This window comes from Clavelina lepadiformis, chromosome 5 (genome assembly GCF_947623445.1).
Source record: "Clavelina lepadiformis chromosome 5, kaClaLepa1.1, whole genome shotgun sequence".
NCBI lineage: Eukaryota > Metazoa > Chordata > Ascidiacea > Aplousobranchia > Clavelinidae > Clavelina > Clavelina lepadiformis.
This window is the reverse complement of record NC_135244.1, coordinates 21321195-21339669: the sequence shown is the minus strand read 5'-3', so window position 1 is coordinate 21339669 and position 18475 is coordinate 21321195. Positions and strand designations below refer to the sequence as shown.

Here is an 18475-nt window from a genome sequence, read left to right as displayed (position 1 = left end):
ATATACTTGTTTTGTAAACAAGCAAACGTGTTAGAAACCGTGACCTTTCTCCGCCCCCTGGATCAAAGACGATGCACTGTTTGACAATCTCTGATACAAGATAAAATGATTTTTACACATCCATAAAATTGGAAAAAGTTTTCTTACCCTGTATGGGAGCTGTAAAAGAAAGAAAGCTAACGTTTGAGTTCCTTGAATGGAGATTCCACACCCACATAAATCACACTCGACAGTCTGTTCCTCTGGTGAAAACTTGATTTGGACTTTTTGGCGAGAATTTTTGTTGATCGTGTCCATCTAATTATGAAAAAAAATACGACAAAATATAGTAATAAAATATAATAGACATAAAAAACACTCAGGTAAAGAGAGTTTTACAGTTAAGTTTGATATCAGTTTTTCTCTTCCTTTATAATTTTATAAGATAGCATTTTTGATTTTTTGCATCATGCCTCAGTTAAGGTGACAATTCCTTGCAGATGATGAACATAGATGTAAAGAAGAGACATAGAGCATATGGAAAGTATCATATAGCTGTTCATTGATTGGGAAAGTGTATTCCCATTTTCAATATGTATTTTTTATTTCTTTACACAATGGTTTTAACAAAGTTTTGCCCTTATGAAAAAAAAAAGTTTTAAAAAAGGGTTTGTATGAACATACATTGTACCAATAATTAATAGAAGAATGTAAGATTTATCACAAAAACATTCCCAATATATAATCAAATAATGTCATTTTCAACAAAATAAAAAATTTCAATTATATGAATAAAAAACAAATAAAACAAAATGTACCATCACTTGTAGTAGATGTTCTACTTTGGTAGGACTTTTGATTTTTATTTCATTCATCTGGAGTTGCCAGGGTCTCTGTAGAAAATGTAGAAAAGCAACCAGGGTGATCACTTCGTCTGGATCAAGCGAGTCATCAATTTGAATGGTTGGTGGATTACACTGCAAGAATATACGAGTGATATTTATACGAAAAAAAGGTAAATATTTTGCGGTAAAGCGATTTTAAGTATACCACGAGCAATTTCAAAAATCACCTAAAAAATCGATAAAGTTTGTGTTATATCCATAAGCAAAAGTACGATCATATTTTTTCGATTTTTCATCCATGAATTGACAAACTAGACTATGATTGTTTTATTCAGATGTTTATTGATGTTAATGAAATCACTATGCAGATTATGACCAAAAAACATGACAATTGTAATAGCAGTTCAAGTGTCATATAGACAACGGATGGTTCTGTTATGTTTGCTATCAGTCAATAATAGCTCCCTCTGTGTTCATACATAAACTCTACTGTTTAATCAAAACCACAGTAGTAATCGTCAAAAATATCCAGCCAAAAGTAATCGCATATTTAAATACTAAAACTTTAGGTTAACTTTTTGCGTTACAAAAGCGTTTTAACCCAAAGTGTTCTTATTAGATAGTAAAAATATTAATTAGTGGCAGGTTAAGTACGTTATATTACCACACTTTTATTCAAGGGTAAAAAAATCAGACAATTTTTCCCCGATTATCCACAACTAAGACTTTTTAGGCACTTTTCTTGTGTGTTACCGAACTGCTTCTCTGTTATTGGCCAGCTCACGTAATTGCAAAAAGATGGATGGTAACGACTCAATTGAATTAAGTGGTTTCATTAGACTATACTGTAAAGTGCATCACATTTAGTAAAGAAGAAGGTTATGATATGCGCAGAATTAGGTGACAAGGCTTGGGTTAGTGTACGGCAAATATTAGCTCGTAGTGTTACCATGTTTTTATACACGCCGGTAAACAAGCTCAAAGTCGGTCCAACTATATAAGTCTTCTTACTGTTTTATTACAATTAAAGTTAAAGCACCTACTCTAACTGGTGACTACCTTTTTCCACAGGCTAAGTAATATGTAAATATCTCTTACAAAAGCGTTTTAACCCAAAGTGTTCTTATTAGATAGTAAAAATATTAATTAGTGGCAGGTTAAGTACGTTATATTACCACACTTTTGTTCAATGGTAAGAAAAACCAGACAATTTTTCCCCCGATTATCCACATCTAAGGCTTTATAGGCACTTTTCTCGTGTGTTACCAAACTGCTTCTCTGTCATTGGCCAGTTCACATAATTGCAAAAAGCTGTATGGTAACGACGCAATTGAATTAAGTGGTTTCATTAGACTATACTGTAAAGTGCACCACATTTAGTAAAGAAGAAGGTTGTTATATGCGCAGAATTAGGTGACAAGGCTTGGGTTAGTGTACGCTAGATATTAGCTCGTCGTGTTACAATGTTTTTATACACGCCGGTAAACAAGCTCAAAGTCGGTCCTACTATATATGTCTTCTTACTGTTTTATTGCAATTTGTTTTAGGCTTATGCCGACAGACATGAAGCCCAATGCTCCTCAACAAGAACCATTTGCTGCACTAAAAAAAGAATTAAAAATTTTATGGGAAGTTATAAAGGAATAGAGAAAATTGGAAGAGATTTTGAGTTTATCGCATCTTCAGCCACATCATCTTACTACTAAACATTATGAAAGTTAAAGTACCTACTCAAACTGGTGACTACATTCTTCCACAGGCTAAGTGTGTATTATTCGCTTAGTTAAGATATCCAAACTTTTCCTTCAAAGAGTCCAAGTGCATTAGTTCATGTCTTGCGCCAAGTAATTTTGCACAACCTACTTGAAGCGACACTCAAGATATCAATATGTGCACCTATGCCTAAAACCTATGCGCACTGGTTGACTGTGGAAATGCCAATAACTACATTAATGCCGTCACTACACAATCACTTCGATTAACCTCAACATGAGAAGTATCTATGACACAAACTGGCTTAAGATGTAGCATGTGAAGTTCCTGTGCAATTGACATATTCGTCAACAGTCGCAAATACGAAAACGTTCAACTCAGTGACATGAACAACTTAGGTGGCGGCGTGATCTTAGGCCAAGTAATTCAGAAATGACATAATTGGCTCATAATCGAATATGGTGCTAGTGGAGAAGACTATACCTTATCTGTGGGTACTGAATCTCTGCACCGAATTACTTTTTTCAAGAAATTTCAGTCAGTCCCAGTACACCTAAGTACTTTGACCTGGAGCAACCTTTACCGGGGGCATAATAGCGGCAAACATTGTATTTGCAGCAGCATGTTTCACACAAAAAATACCGGTACCGAGTACCAACAAAGTGCCAAACTACTTTTTTAAAATAGTACCGGAACCGTTCCATAATTGCGGCAAACATAGCCGCTACTTTTTTAAAATAATAGCAAATACAGCAACCATCGGTACGTTTTTTGCCAAGTATCAGTACCGTTACCGACGGTACTTTAAAAGTACCGACTGCCCACCTCTGACCTTATCCAAATCTATAGTCTCTGCCTTACCATCGACCTTTATGGCAACTGATTCCTACCTTCCACAGCTACCTAAATTTTGCAAGCCAATTGCAATCAAATCAAATCAACATAGCAAACCTGACAAACAATTTATTCGAGGACAAATCAAAAAGTTGTAGATTATGATGCAATTGTACCCAGTCGGTCTCCGTGGCAGGCACAGATCGTAGTTGTCCTCACTGAAGAAAAAACACGAATGTATTTTGACTACTCACAAACCATTTAACCTTGATATTCACGTGGGTGCATATCCATTTCCAAGAATAGATGACCTAATAAATAAACTTGCTGAGTACTCTGTCTTCTCGAATTCGACATGAAATCTGTATATCATCAGTTTCTGATATTAGAAACCAATCGTGTCTACACAGCGTTCGAAGCTGACGACAAGTTATGGCAATACAAAAGAATTCCGTATGGTGTCACAAACGGAGGGATCAACTTCTAGCGAGCAATTGACTGATCATTGATGAAGAATTTCTGAACAACTTTTTTGCAAACTGAGATGACATCACGATTTGCGGCAGGACACAACAACATGACGACAACGTCCAAAAATTGCTAAGCGTGTTCAAACACCGAAATTTAAAATTCAACGAAAACAAGACTGTCAAATCAGTTTCTCAAATCAACGTTCTTGGTTATAAAGTCCAACACAAAACAATGAAACCAGATCCTGGCCGACTACAGCTACTTCAGGAATACCCTATTCCAGGGAAGAAAAAGGCCCTGCAATGCCTTCTCGGCTTCCTATCTTATTATTCAAAGTGGATCTCATAGTTTTCCGACAAAGTGAAACCACTAACGACAGTCCAGTCCTCTCCACTCAGTGAAGATGCCGAGGAAGCGTTTCATTTAAAATGGAACTTGCCACCGCCTCATAACAGTCAGTTGATGAGACTACGCCATTTGTTGTTAAGTCCAACGCTTCAGATGTTACCGTATCGTCATCTCTAAATCAAGGTAGTCGACATGTTGCTTTTACGTCGCGCATTGTTTCACGAAAGTAAATTAAAGTTTCCAGTTATAGAAAAAGAAGTAACTACAAGTAATTATTGAAGCTACTCGGAAATGGAAAGGTCTATCACAACGCCAAAGTTTCGAACTAGTAACTGACCAACGTTGTGTAGCTTACATGCTTAATATTCATTGTTGCACATCGCCAAAATCAAAAACAATAAAATCTAAACTTGGTGTTTGGAACTTGCCTCTCCTAATTATTTAATTCGCTAACGTCCAGGCAAAATGAACCCAGTCACAGATTGCTCTAATGATCAACTAGCACCTCTATTAATGAGACAAGTCAACTAGAAGACATCCATAAAAACCTGGGCCACCCAGGAATCACCAGAATGCTGCATTTTATGTGTATGAAGAATTTACCGGTTCGTGCGAACCGATTCCTGGAATTTTAATGACTTCCGCGGTTGTTAACAAGCATACGTATAGGCTTATGTTATGTCGTCCCCGAGTCAAAATGACATGCAGTGAGAGAACCGGATGTTAAAATATTTCAATCCCACCAATGATCCTAACATATGCATGCGTCCGACATCCAGATGGACAAGAATCTACAGTGTCATTGAACAACCTCTCACCATGCCCTCAAGAAGCGACAAACAGCAACGAGACATCGGTTACAGAAGAACTCATAGGCAACTCTTTACCTAGCAATGAAGCTCCAAGCCATCCCCCAGTCGTGTAAGAATCAGAAATAGAGAACATGCTGATAGAAACAAATCTTCGTCGATCAAGCCAAACCAAAAAAGGGGTACCTCCAGCTCGTTATGGCAGACAGTGACATAACACGTACTGAAATGTAACTTGTGTTTCCTTGCTTATTGCAAGCCTATGCTAAATTAGATCAAATCCATGCATGTCCATTATAACAACCACGATTATTAGATCAAAGTTATTTATAAGTTGTTAGGTTAGCAAAAATTGATTTAATCTATTTAAGATTTTATTGAAGTAAAATTTAGATTAGAAGGTAGACTTAGGTTTAGTTTAGGTTAATATGTTATAACAATTAAGTTAAGTTAACAAAAAAGCATCAAATAAATGATTTTTTTCTGGTGAAATGGTGATGGCCATTACTTAATTGGAGCAGAAATCTTCAAGTTACATAATCAACTTAAGCGCAACACAGTAAAACAGAAAGCAAATGCTTCACCATTGAAGAAGTTGTAAATATCTTAATTCTTCTCACTGCTAATTTTGCATTGGCATAAATTGCATATGCTCATTGCGTTGTCTGTCGCACCGGCTGTGAAATATGACCAAACTGGCTAAACTAGTGAAAGCTTACCAAATGTAGCCACTTAACTATAAGTTTCTATGTCTTGCTCTAGCAAGGAACAGTGTAACATGTGTAACCAAAACTGCATGCTGACTGAAACCGAAACTGGTAGGCTACTATCTGAAAACAGTTATCTGTCTTATTGTGCAATACCTTTGACGTAATAATACGTTGCTTTCCACAATTATATCTAATGCGTAAACAATTAAGTGTGTGACTATTGGTAAAAACAATTAAATTGCTGAAAAAATCTACTACATTCTGATTTTATGGATGATGTTAGTACTCTGCCTATAGTGAAAAGATGGTTAATTTTTTACAGTGCGTTAGCATTGGAGATGTTTAGCGGAGCAAATATATAAAATGTTATATTTAAATCTGTATAACATTAGCATATTATTTTAAGTATGGAAAAGTATAATGTTAATAGTAGTTGACATTATTTTAAGTATCATATAGTATAACATACGACTCGCGGGCCGCATGCCATACCATTATCATGCGCAACCTTTTAATGCGGCCGATGATGTAATAACATTTTTCGGTTTATTACTTTGATTTTGAATAAGTGCGGACTTGCTTGTGTATTGCATGATCTCACATTATTGCTGTAATAATTAGCGAAAACAATCTAAGCTTTGTCTCTGCACAATGCGCATAGTTTAGTTTAGAGTATAATAGCTTAAGTGACTGTAAGGGTATAATAGTGATAGTGATAAGTGATAGGTATAATAGTGATAGTCATAGGTGAGTGTTTGGTGTGATTAGTTGTGATGTGTGACTGATAAGCATTACTAGTTTAGTTGTCAGCATTTGCAAAACATACCGCAATTGTTTCATTTATTGGCAGTTGGTTTCATTTTTTACTAACTCGGCGATGTCTCTTATTCGACTATATTGCATTGTACACACGTTACAATAGCTACATCAACGCTAGTATGCGGCCCGTGAAAAATAGATTTTCTTGTTGTGGCCCTTGTACTATTTTGAGTTGTGCCTGGTATAGTATGTCAACAGTAGTACATCAAAATCAAATAACCATTTCTTAAAAGTTTCAATTGGCAAGCACAACATAAATTTTTTTGTGATAATTATAAGCTCTTTTAATAAAAGAAATAACCAAAAATTTAAACTAAACAAGAAAACTAAACTGCTTCAAAATTACAATGCGTTATTGTGTGTCTGTTGTGAGATTAAATCAAAGCTAATGCAACGAGTTGACTAGAGTCAACAAACAAAGTTTATCATCACCTCTGCACTGCATAATATTGGAGTTGATAATATCAAGAGAACATTTCTCAAAAGATAGGGCTAAATTTTAAACAAAAAAGCCTTTAAATATTGCAGCTTATGTTCAATCCTTTTATGAGTAATTTTAAGTTAGTTTAGTTCTTGTCATGCTCTTGCTTCAAATTGCCAACAAAAACGTCGACATATTTTTGAAAAGTGGTAACGATTACCTTAATGTGCACTTTAAATGATGAAGTTGATTGTACGATGAGGTACATGAGATGTGTGATTTGATCCAAAGAAGGTGGCTTTGTCAATAAAACAAGTTGTGGAAAATATTGGACCATTTCCTTCGCATTGCTGTCTTCGCTTTTGTCATACAACCACTGACAAGCATGCAGCAAGTTATCAGCTGACGAGTCTGGCTGCCTTGCAGCAGATTTTAGCAACTCTCTGATTAAGTTTTGACAAAACACTTCTTTTGATTTTCTCGAAGCCTGGAATATTTAGTTTTGCAAATTTAGTCCACAAAACCACAATGAAATTCTAACAATAATATCAATTTAAAAAATACTATTAACTATTAAACACAATGCATATCATTAAACCATAGGTTAAATAAGGTAACTTTACCTTAAATAACCACCGATAAATGGCGTTGTAAGTAAATGATAAGCTTTCACCAAATCTTATGCTGAAACCCGACTGCGCATATTGAAGCAAATAACCCACACTACACAAATCAGTTAGGTGAACTTTTCCGTCAAGCAATATTTGTTTAGGAACAAAAGCAGCAACCTTTTCTGTCATTTCTGTCTTGTTTAGCTGATATATCCAGTTACAAATCTCAATAAAAGTGGAGGTTTGAAAACTTTCTCTTATGTTTTCCATCTCCTTACAAACAAAATTGTCTAGCTGCTGAAATTTCTTGTCAAAATCTACGACGGCTATGTTAAAAATGTCATTCAAACTGCTTTGTACGCTGCAGTTGCACAGTCCAAAGACAAACGATGCTACAACTTCCCATCTGCTCTCAAGAAAGCATGAAAGGTGATTTTGAAATTCACCAGATGGGACGTGAAGAATTAAATGAATGGCGGTAAATAGCTCATGCCAGATAAGATGGGAAAAGCTGGACTGTTTCTTGCCTTGAAGAAGATTGTCCAGAAGTTCATCATCTTTGGATGATGTTGTCACAAAAGTTTCAAGAGTTTCTGAACTAATTTTGACATGTGAAATGTCAATTTCGGTGAAAATGATTTTTCTGGCTTGAAAGCCATTCCAAGCTAAATGACAAAGCTTCTGTAGTTCTTCTGGTTTCCTTACATGCTGCTTTGACTTAGAATAATAATACAAGGCTCGTACAAATATGTCGGTTAAAGACTGAATGCCAGGGTTCAGTGAAGAGTTAAAGCCTAAGGTAAGCACACGATAAATTATGATACATTTGGCTGGCACATAACAAGAAGCATCAATTAATGGGTTTCTACTGAGGTAATCTTGAACTGCATCATACTTTTCTTTACATATTTGCTGACGAAGTTCGGCTTGAGATTTAACACTCAGACCTAAAATGTTTACAACACAACCCGATAAGTAGGCCTCATTTAATTCAAAGAATTGTCTGGGTCGTGACGTCAAGAGTTTCTTAGCATTGGCAAAGATATTTCCAGAAAGAATATTGGCAATAAAAATGTCTGGAGTGTAATTATCACAAAGATCACAGGTTAACGAAGTATTTTTGGAAAAAAAGAAATCTGTGTCGGCTTCATCCAAACCGTCGAAGATAAATAAAACATTCGGATTGTTTGATAATTTTTTCAGCAGAACAAAATCTAACTTAACGTTGTGCGACCATTTACTTTGGAAGCATCTCAAAACAAAATCAAGAAAATTTGACTCTATCAAAAAGTCTACAGCTCGAAATGGAATATAGAACAAAAATTTACATTTAGGAAGCAATTGTTCTTCTGTAACCAGTTTAATTATAGTTTTTGCTAAAGTGGTTTTTCCCATTCCAGCTTGCCCAATTACAAACACAGTGTTCTTGTTCTTGTTCTTGTTAATATAATCCTGTTTTGCTTCTTGGGTGACAAGCCTTTCAGCTTCTTTTTCAGCAGAATTTTGTGCAAGTGTAAATAAGTCTTTCAGTTCAATGTTTCCTTTTACAGATTCCCAGGCTTTAACCACTTCATCGCGTTTATTGTAATGACCTTCATCATCCGATGGTATTTTGGGAACCCGCTGAGAAAGTTCCAGTTTAACTGTGTTGATGGCAAATTCAAGTTTGATGGGATGAATGATTTCACCGCACACAACCCTAGCGTTTTTCTTTAATGTCTTTTTCAGATGGGATACTAAAATATTTAAAAAGTGTTTCTATACATGAGTTGGTCATGATCATCTTATAACTGGCAAAAACTTTAATTTTTAATCACTGTGTTCAAGTTTTAAATCCATGTAATTACTAGCTAACAACAGTCTTAGAGACCCATTAAGTTTTCTTACTTAAAACGTACGGAAACATTCTATGAATGATATTGATGACTACATTTCCGGCGCTTGTACGATGTTTGGAAACGATGCTATTTGAATGATTTTTCCGGTCACCTAATTGAAAAAAGTTTAAAAATAGTGTTTAAGTATTGTCAAGTGTCAGCATAGATGTCACAGTTCACACTCACAATACAAGCACACAATACAACACAAGTGCTTTGATTTGTTCAACTATCATGCTTAATTCATTTATTTCAATATTGTTATTGATTACAGTATATCGTTAGTTCGTGCATGTGCTGTTGCTTTATTACCCTCATCAACATTGATTGCTTTTATGCTTTATTTTTACATTTTATTGTTTGAATCTACACCATTGATAAAAAATAATGAACAAGAGTTAAAAGCAAATGTTTCAAACTTTAACGGTCTTAGATATCAACATGAATATATTGTTGTAGCATGTGTGCAAAATTACTGTGTTTTAACCATTTTTCAAGTACAGTAGCCACCGCTTTATAATCCCAGCCGCCTATTAAGCCCAATTCAGCACGGTCCCCATTTACACCATTTGTTGCTGTAGTTAAATGCTCCGCTTTATAAGCCTAAAACTATGTTTAAAAGCCCATTTTTGGAGATACAGTATTTCATATAATTTGAGCGTGAGTACATGGGTGATGACGGTTTTGGTAAAGTGGACTAAGATAGGCTTTACATCAAATGCAACCAAGCAGCGTATTGTTTCTGCACATCATCAATCTGGGCGACAAAATAACCACCGTATCCCATGCAAGTGTTGTGTCACAAGCTTGATTGTTCGTCTATAATCGTACTGTGACGTACTGTAACTGTAGCGGTGGGTAAAAGATTCAAAATTTTCAAAACTACAGTAACTTGAAAACTTAGCAAAGTGTGCAGCCAAAAGTGATCAAAAATCACTAAAACTGTATTCTTTTATTATTGTGTAAGAAAATTTGCCTGTTGTGTCTGTGTAAGATTGTCCGGTCCCAAGGGGGGCTTATAAAGCGGTGACTACTGTACTTGTAATTAGTGAGTTCCTGCCTAAAAACTTCACTGAAAGAAAGTTTGTCTTCCAAAGTTGTTGCAAGAAAAACAGAAACCTACTTGATTGTGGCTGGCTAGCTTGAGATGTTGAAGGCTGTTGTGCTTGCTGGTTAATTGTCATTTGGTTTATATTAACACCTCCTAAATACACAAGGTATCACAATATGAAAACAGGTCATTTGTGCAACTGGTCAAAACGTAATACAAAATTTCTCATTGCTTTGGACTATATAGTTTGAAAAGTTAATGACAAATTAACTGATTTCTGTAACAGTATTTTGTGCTACTTGCATCACAATTCACAGAAACACGTCTTCTAAAGAGACTTTATTGGAATTTTAAAACTCAAAAGCAAGGAAAGTAAAGAAAGCTTCATTATGTAGTTAAAATACTTTTTTGTCAAACATGTTTTTTACCGGACAAATGTATGTAGTAAACATATCTCAATAAAACGTACTTGAGAAGAATGTAATAAAGTTATTCAATGTAAACTTTTGATAAAACTTGTCATCAAGTTTGTATAAATAATTATATAGTACAATTGACAATGAAGAAAGCACTTGTTAAATGGCTGTGCAATTAGTTACATCCTAATATTAAACGTTTGAGATTATCCGCTGTTTTGACTTGAACACGATGTACAGATACGTACAATCACACCATAGAATCTTCTTCATGTTCTTAACTGTCATACTATCATAACTAGGTTGCTTCATAGGGTAAGCAGTGTCAGATTTTAGTGGGTGTCTTGGTGCCATGGCAACTAAATTTTGAATTCAAGTATCAAAGGTTGCCAATGTGACAGGTATCTAGAAAATTTAATTGTTTAAGATGTGATCTGTGCCAGACTACGCACAGCATGAAGAGATTGTATTAACCCTACCTAAAGTGGGTGATTACAGGGCAACTGTACGCCACGTTTTGCTGTGACTGTGTGCAAGGTCGGCCACATAAAGTTTAGATGGGGTTAAAAGATGTATTTGAAGGAAATGACACTGGCAATTGTGACCACACCAATGGGAGAAAAAGAGCAGAGTTTTTGTGAAATTTTAGACTTAAAAAACCTGCATGGTTGATTGTGTCTGTTGGCAGATTAAGCTTAGTTTCCCAGAGTTGGGCATCCAACTTTTTTAGGAATACCAATTTTTAACGAGCCAGGATGCCATTAGACATCCATTGAAAACAGTTAAAGGTATTCACTACAAAGAGCTCATAAAAAAGTTTGTGGTGCAAAACCAGGTCAGCATTGGGTTGATTTTTCAAGGAAAATGAAAAATGGGGGGGGGGGGGGTGGGAATTGAAAGTTGGAGATTTCCACATTGTGAGAGTGGAAGATCCACACAACATTATCGTTGTTGTGTAGTTATGTAATGCATTACGACAATGCTTTGCATTAAGTAATCTGGCCTGTTTTTCCAACTTGTCCCAGGACAAAAATTATTACTACTTTATTTAAACTGTAAAGATAAAACAAATTTCTTAGCAAGTAGAAGTTGCTTATAGCGTGCGAGAGTTGAATCCATTCTTCGGACTCACTTAAAAACTTTTGCAGTGTAATACAGATAACTGGCTGTACACATCACCGGTGACCACATTAAACAGGAAAAATGCATTATTATGAGGCGTTTTCAGAAATGTTATGCCCAATGTTATGCGTTTAAGTTTCTTTTATTATCTCTTTTCACACTTTGGGCTTTCTTGTCTCACTTCTGTTTGTCTGTCCCATGCTGCGCTCTTTGCTCTTGCAGCTGTTATCTCTTTATTATCTTACCTTATCCCTTCTTATCTCTTGAGTGTTCTCAAGACAAGCAAGTTTTTGTGTATTTTCTCCTTTTCTTATCAATGAGTTGCCTTTGCATTTCAATGCGCTAATTATCTTCAATCGTATTTATTCCCCTTCAATGACAGCGCAGGTAATATGAAAAATCATTATCTACTGCAATTAGGGCGAAACATTGACATTGATAGCAAAATATAAAAAAATTTAATTTGTAAGAAGTTAAACAGGTTAACTGAATATCAAAACCAGGGGGCAAACCTATATTTTACCCCCTATAATTCACAATTGGGGGGATGCCCAATGGCCACCCAGAAATCAACACCTATAGAGGTCGGTATAGTGGCAGCAAATTAAACGTACATATGTAATGAAATCATGCAGCAGAACTTAAAAAAATTGGATTGCTCAGTACTACTATTTGAAAAACTGTATGTTGTCAATAATGTGTCAGCAACCACAAGGCCGTGGCCCAGGGTTGGTCCGGAAAGAATACATTAGTAAAATAAAAAAAATTTATATATATATATATATATATAGATATATATATATGAGATTTACTCAGTCTGTCTGTAAGTCACAAACCGGAAAGCCTTTTTAACGGCAGATTCCAAAGAATTCCAAATTTTCACAGAAGATGCAATCGATAACCAGAAAGTTTATATCACCCTTTAATTTACCCCTGGGGCCATGCCAGGGGCAAAAACGACCCCAAGACACTTCCCTTCAGCTGCTTTGAAGAGAAAGAAGCACGCATACACTTGCCAAACCAGCACAAAAACTGGCCTGAAATTTTTTGCAATTTTGAATCAATGAAATTTTGCAATGCTTTTTGTATGCCCCAAACATTTGTTATTTTATTGAAAACCGGTCCACAAAATAATGAATGGTATAAGCCAAAGTGTGACAAAAAGTCGCCGACCCCTGTTGTAAATGATAAAGGATTGAAAGCCACACCATGAAAATCACGTATTGTTTTAATCATTGTTTCCTAACAGTCAACTTATTCCACCTTAAATCGATATATTTACTTTCAGATAAATAATAGCAATAAACATTTGTATAGCACCCCATAACTCCAATAAAAAACACACAAGGAGTTTTACAATCAACAGAATAAAACTACAGGTAACTTAAAGAATATAAAAAAAACAAAAATGTGCAAACGCTTTATTGACTTGTAATGGATGGAATTCTTTCCAAGTTCCCACATATGCTTCTCTTGCTTGACTTCATTGTATACAGTGGGACCTCGTTAATCCGGACCCCGAACAACCGGAATCCCCGCTATCCGACACAAAACTGCCGGGAACGGATTTCTTCCTATGCATTTTACCCCTTTAATCCGGAAACCCCGCTGTCCGACTCCGACACAAAAGTTTTGGAACAAATGTGCTAAATCAATAGCAATAAAATCCGATAAACCGGATTATTAACAGTTAAACAAAAATGATTACGCATAATACGCATAATAACGTTGCGTTCTTTATTGATTCAAAAGTACAGTACAGTGCAGCATTGCGCTTTGTAAAAAATTTTAGCCGCACAGCTTTTTAGTCATACTATGAAATACTGTACAGTATTTTAGAAACGAAAAAAGAAATTGTTCATCAACAAAAACAAACAACACTTCCGCGGTCGCAAAAAATACGTACAGTACATCGGTTGAGTGCGGCAATCTATTGAAGACATACTGCTGCAACTCAATCGTGCTATCAGCTTTTGATAACGCATTGCGCAAAGATTGGAAACAGGTCAAGGAAAGTTCAAGACTGCTGGTCCCGCCGGAATGCTTCGCCATGCAAGAGCGGTTGTCAAACCGATTTTCGACCGAATGCTCGTCACTTGGAGAACATTCGTCTTTAATATGGTGGTTCTGGGGTTCGACACTGGGTCGGATCATACAAAAAGTATAATTTTATTTTAGTTGCTGACCAGCCAGTAAGTCGGTACTTAGAATTGGAGTAAGGTGCATACTGCGTTTTGAACACGGTGCTGCATTTGCAAGATTGATTGATTTTTTACTTTCCGGTAATCCGGATACCCCGCTAAACCGACATTTTTTGACGAAACGAAGTGGTCCGGATTAACGAGGTCTCACTGTATACAGTAGTATATATTGTTATCATATGTGTGAGCAACTGTACGTATTTTTAACTTAATTTTCAAATGTTTTTCAGACATTTTGGAAATTGCTGATGGTTCTTAAGCGGCAGTTATCATTAAAAAAGCACAGTAAGATACAAAGTACTGTATGTCTTTTGGTTTTTTGCTTCAATTTGAGTTGTACCAATCAAAAGACTGCAAAAAAACTGCAAATCTTACATAATAAATGTTTTCTCTTGCTGTAAATGCGTAAATCTATAAAAATACTATACAATAAATACATGAAAAACAATCAACATATATGGACAAACATTGTAAATTGAGCGCACACAAATTTGTCCCCAAAAAAATGCGCACCGGTCATTATAGAAAACAAACAAAAAATAAATTATTGCTTTTCACATCCTTTTTGTTGACCTATGTTTCATCTAACCATACGATAAAGATAAGCTCACTGCATGTAGTCTGACCTTCTTATCTAAACATATTTTGTCAGGCTATTGATTTTAGGCCAATAACATTCTTCGCATTGGCTGTCTTACCTTTGTTGTGGCACGTTCTATGCTGGTAAGTTCGAATAAGTTTGTATTTCATCTGCTAATAGAGGGTCTTAGTTTTCGATCACAGGTAAAACATTTTTAAATCTTCCGCAAAGTTACAAGCAATAACATGCGCTTGAATTTGGTACACATTTTGCGGTTTGAACATTAAAAAACGCAGGTCACCTGGGTTTTCTTGAGACGACTCTTCGCGAGCCTGAAGTTTTTTTCCATTTTTTCTTTGGTGTCTTTTAAAATGTAAACCTTTATTTTATATGTCAAATATGTTTCATAAAGCTGTTTATTTCCACCCATGTCCACTGCAAAAACCTAACAAAGTGGACTCACTATACTAGGAAATAGGATTGCAAATCCTTTAATTATTTGAGACATGAAAAGTGGGTCGCTACTTTCGAATTGTGAATGAAAAGTTACATTGTACTTGTCGCTAAAAGGCACAATTCTACTGTTGGCATTAAAGCGCTTACTGCCTTATAACTTTAAAATCACTCAGCCTTATCATTTTCGCTTTCAGCGTGTTGTTTCAGTGATAAAAGCTCTCCCAATTGGAATGCAAAAGATGATATCATAATCGTGGTGACCGCAAAAAGAGAAAAGTTATTGGAGTATCGTTACGACTTAATCGAGAAGAGGAGAAACTTAATCTAGCCTAGCAACTTCAGAATTTAGTGGTGAATGTTTAAATCGAATTATGCTGGAGGATTTCACTCATAGACACCTTAAATCAGTGGTTCTTAAACTGGGGGGCGCGCCCCCCTTGGGGGGCGTGTAACATTCGTAAGGGGGGCGCGAGAGATGACAAGCTGTATATGAGCTATGTCTAAACATGCTTTCTTGACTTTCACTATAGGTTCATTTTTACTAAAATTTGAAAGTGTGTCATGATGGCATTTGTATTTTTGAAATTTGGATTCCGAAATACATCAATTGTTATGTCATAATATTTGGTGTTTCTCCACATTGAAGCGTATCGTTTTCGTTTACTCATTCACGCACTCCTAGCTCGACTAACTGTTTTCTTGTCTTCTCTTTTTGCGGTGACCTGTTTTTTCTCACAACGGCGGGCGGGGTAACAAGAAAAACTTTTACAAATGTATCACTTGTAGAAATACTTAATTTACATTAAATGCATTTTCTTTAGTTTTACAATTATGATGTATACAGGAAACCAGATGTTTTTGCTACTAACCTGTAAATATCCGATTAGTTTGCGACGTATAATTTTCGAGTCATTAACGATTGAAAATTTGTGTGCAGTGTCAGCTACACATAATAAAAATACTGGGATCACGCCAATTGACCGTGAACAAATTCACCGGCGATAATTGGTCGTGGTCAACTGACCGGCAACAAATTGACCGGGGACACAAATCAAGCGCTACGCATTTTATTTTTATTTTTTACGCAAATTAGCATTGTTGGTTATTCAAATTATATGATTTAAGTGATAATATGATTTGAGGTCAGTTGGTTCTAGGTAAATTTACGTCACGGTCAGTTGTTCCCGGTGAATTTGTTCGCGGTCAATTTCCCACGGTTAATTGTCGTGGAACCAAAAATACTAATGTCACGCACCCGGTTTAAATAGGGTAAAACCAACGTCAGCCAATATCAAAACCGTAAAATGAAGTAAAACTTAAATTTAGTATTGATTTAATACACAGATATTTTAGTAATTAAACTAATTGTAAGAGTGGAAAAAAGAGAAAGTATGACCAAAATTATCTGACGTATGGCTGTATAGATATAGATACCACAGTGAACAAAAAAGTCGTACCACAATGCGCGACATGCTAAGCAAAGCAAGCAACGACAAGCAAGAAAAGCTAAGCAACGACGTTTTGAGATCAAGTCGTTTGCAGCGTCATCTTTATGAATATAAAGACAAAACCTAGGAACAAACTTGACTGTGCAGCCGACCTAAGATGTGCATTATCTTCCACAAAGCCTCGAATTAATCGTTTGGTTTCCCAAAAACAACTACATCCTTCTCATTAATGAAAATTAATTGAAAATAAATTGTTGTTTTGTTTAATGCTTTTTTATTTTGCAATGAGGGGGGGCGAAATTTTTAGGTACCGTCAAGGGGGGCGTGTGCCAAAAAGTTTAAGAACCCCGCCTTAAATAGAAGGACTAGTAACTCGCACTCTTGGGTTACGGAACTTGGGTGACAATCATAGACACTAGTGTGCCGCCACAGATTCTCAGGTGTGCCGTGAATCTTTTGAATTTTGGAAAAGAACTGTATCAATATTTAAAATAAGGCATGCAGACAAGCATATGTGTCTTTAAAGCTTTCTAACTGATTCAATAGCTGATAAATAAGCACAAGTGACGATAAAACCAATTATAGGCTATGGCATTGCCGATAGAGTAGGGTAATATTTTAAAGCAACTTTTCTTCTCTTGTAAGTGTGCCGCGAGTGTTTTATAATTTTGTGTATGTGATTCTAGTGTGACTTAGTTCTATTGCATAATCGGAACAAATTTTTTTTCAAGGGTCTCTGTTAATAACACACAATGCCTAAGAAATGTAATGTATATGGTTGTCAAGGCAATTACAGGGAGGAACCGTACTCCAAAGTGGTATCATTTCCAACTGATGAAGTAGAACGAAACCGCTGGATTGATGCCATGCCAAATGAGCGTTCTAGTTTGCTACAGCTTAAGCAGATCTATGCTTGTGCTAAATATTTTGACTGTGAATGGATTTCAGTTAAAGGTGGAAAAAGACCAAGACAACCACCGTCCATTTTCCCTGGAGTTTTAAAGTCATGCTTAAAGCAGGTCTCCTCAGTACCCAGAACTAGGCCTAGAACTGTTTCAGCAGAGGCCAGAGCTGAAAAGGAACGATTCCGTACTGAAGGCCTGGATAAGATAGCTGACTTTCCTTCTTTTTGTAATGACATCAAGCAGCATTTCCCAAAGGATCATCTTTTTTTTTGTGATAGTGATGACATTTACATTTCTAAAACTGATGCAAAAGGACATTCTGTTATTCAATTTCTTCATTTTCAACGCGTTCAATCGTCATTTGGATTTTTGCATCTTCAATGTGTTGAGAAAAATGGAAAGGACATACCTAAAACATATTTTTCCAAAGCTGGTTGTCTGCAAAAGAATAGCCTTCTCAGTAAATGGTCACAGTTAGACAAAATTCTGTCATGCATTACAGAGTATGAGTTCAAAGATACAGACTATCTAAAAAGTGCTGTAGAGGAATTGAATAGCATGAGTTTTTCTGATTCGCCTCATTTCCAGTTTATTTATGCTCAGTTACAGTTACTGCTCACTCCTCCAGAAGGTCGACGTTTTGACAAAAATCTTTATATTCTTGCTGCCGAATTTCATAACATTTCTCCAGCTGCATATAAAATGATACGAAAGTCCGGTTCAATTGTTTTACCGAGAGTGGAACTGTTGAAAAAACTACTCTCCTGTAGTTTCCATGATGAAAACTTAGAGCAACTTTTCCAAAAGCTTCAACCTCAGCAGTGTCTTATCAACATTTTTTTGATGAAGTGAAGCTCAC

General features: G+C 35.9%; 1 protein-coding gene across 2 annotated transcripts in view; it reads right to left on the bottom strand.

The window, feature by feature from the left end:
- The window catches only part of LOC143459116 (NACHT, LRR and PYD domains-containing protein 5-like), a 44989-nt gene that overhangs the window by 22522 nt on the left and 3992 nt on the right, over positions 1-18475 (bottom strand). For both annotated transcript variants that reach the window (XR_013117742.1, XM_076956094.1), the window contains exons 4-9: positions 10561-10641; positions 9448-9549; positions 7573-9296; positions 7170-7436; positions 798-956; positions 148-297 (exon numbers count right to left, since the gene is read on the bottom strand). Coding sequence is in view for 1 of the 2 variants with exons in the window: in XM_076956094.1 (XP_076812209.1) it covers positions 148-297; positions 798-956; positions 7170-7436; positions 7573-9296; positions 9448-9549; positions 10561-10641 (2483 nt within the window). In the remaining variant the exon portion in view is untranslated. The remainder of the gene's footprint in view (positions 1-147; positions 298-797; positions 957-7169; positions 7437-7572; positions 9297-9447; positions 9550-10560; positions 10642-18475) is intronic.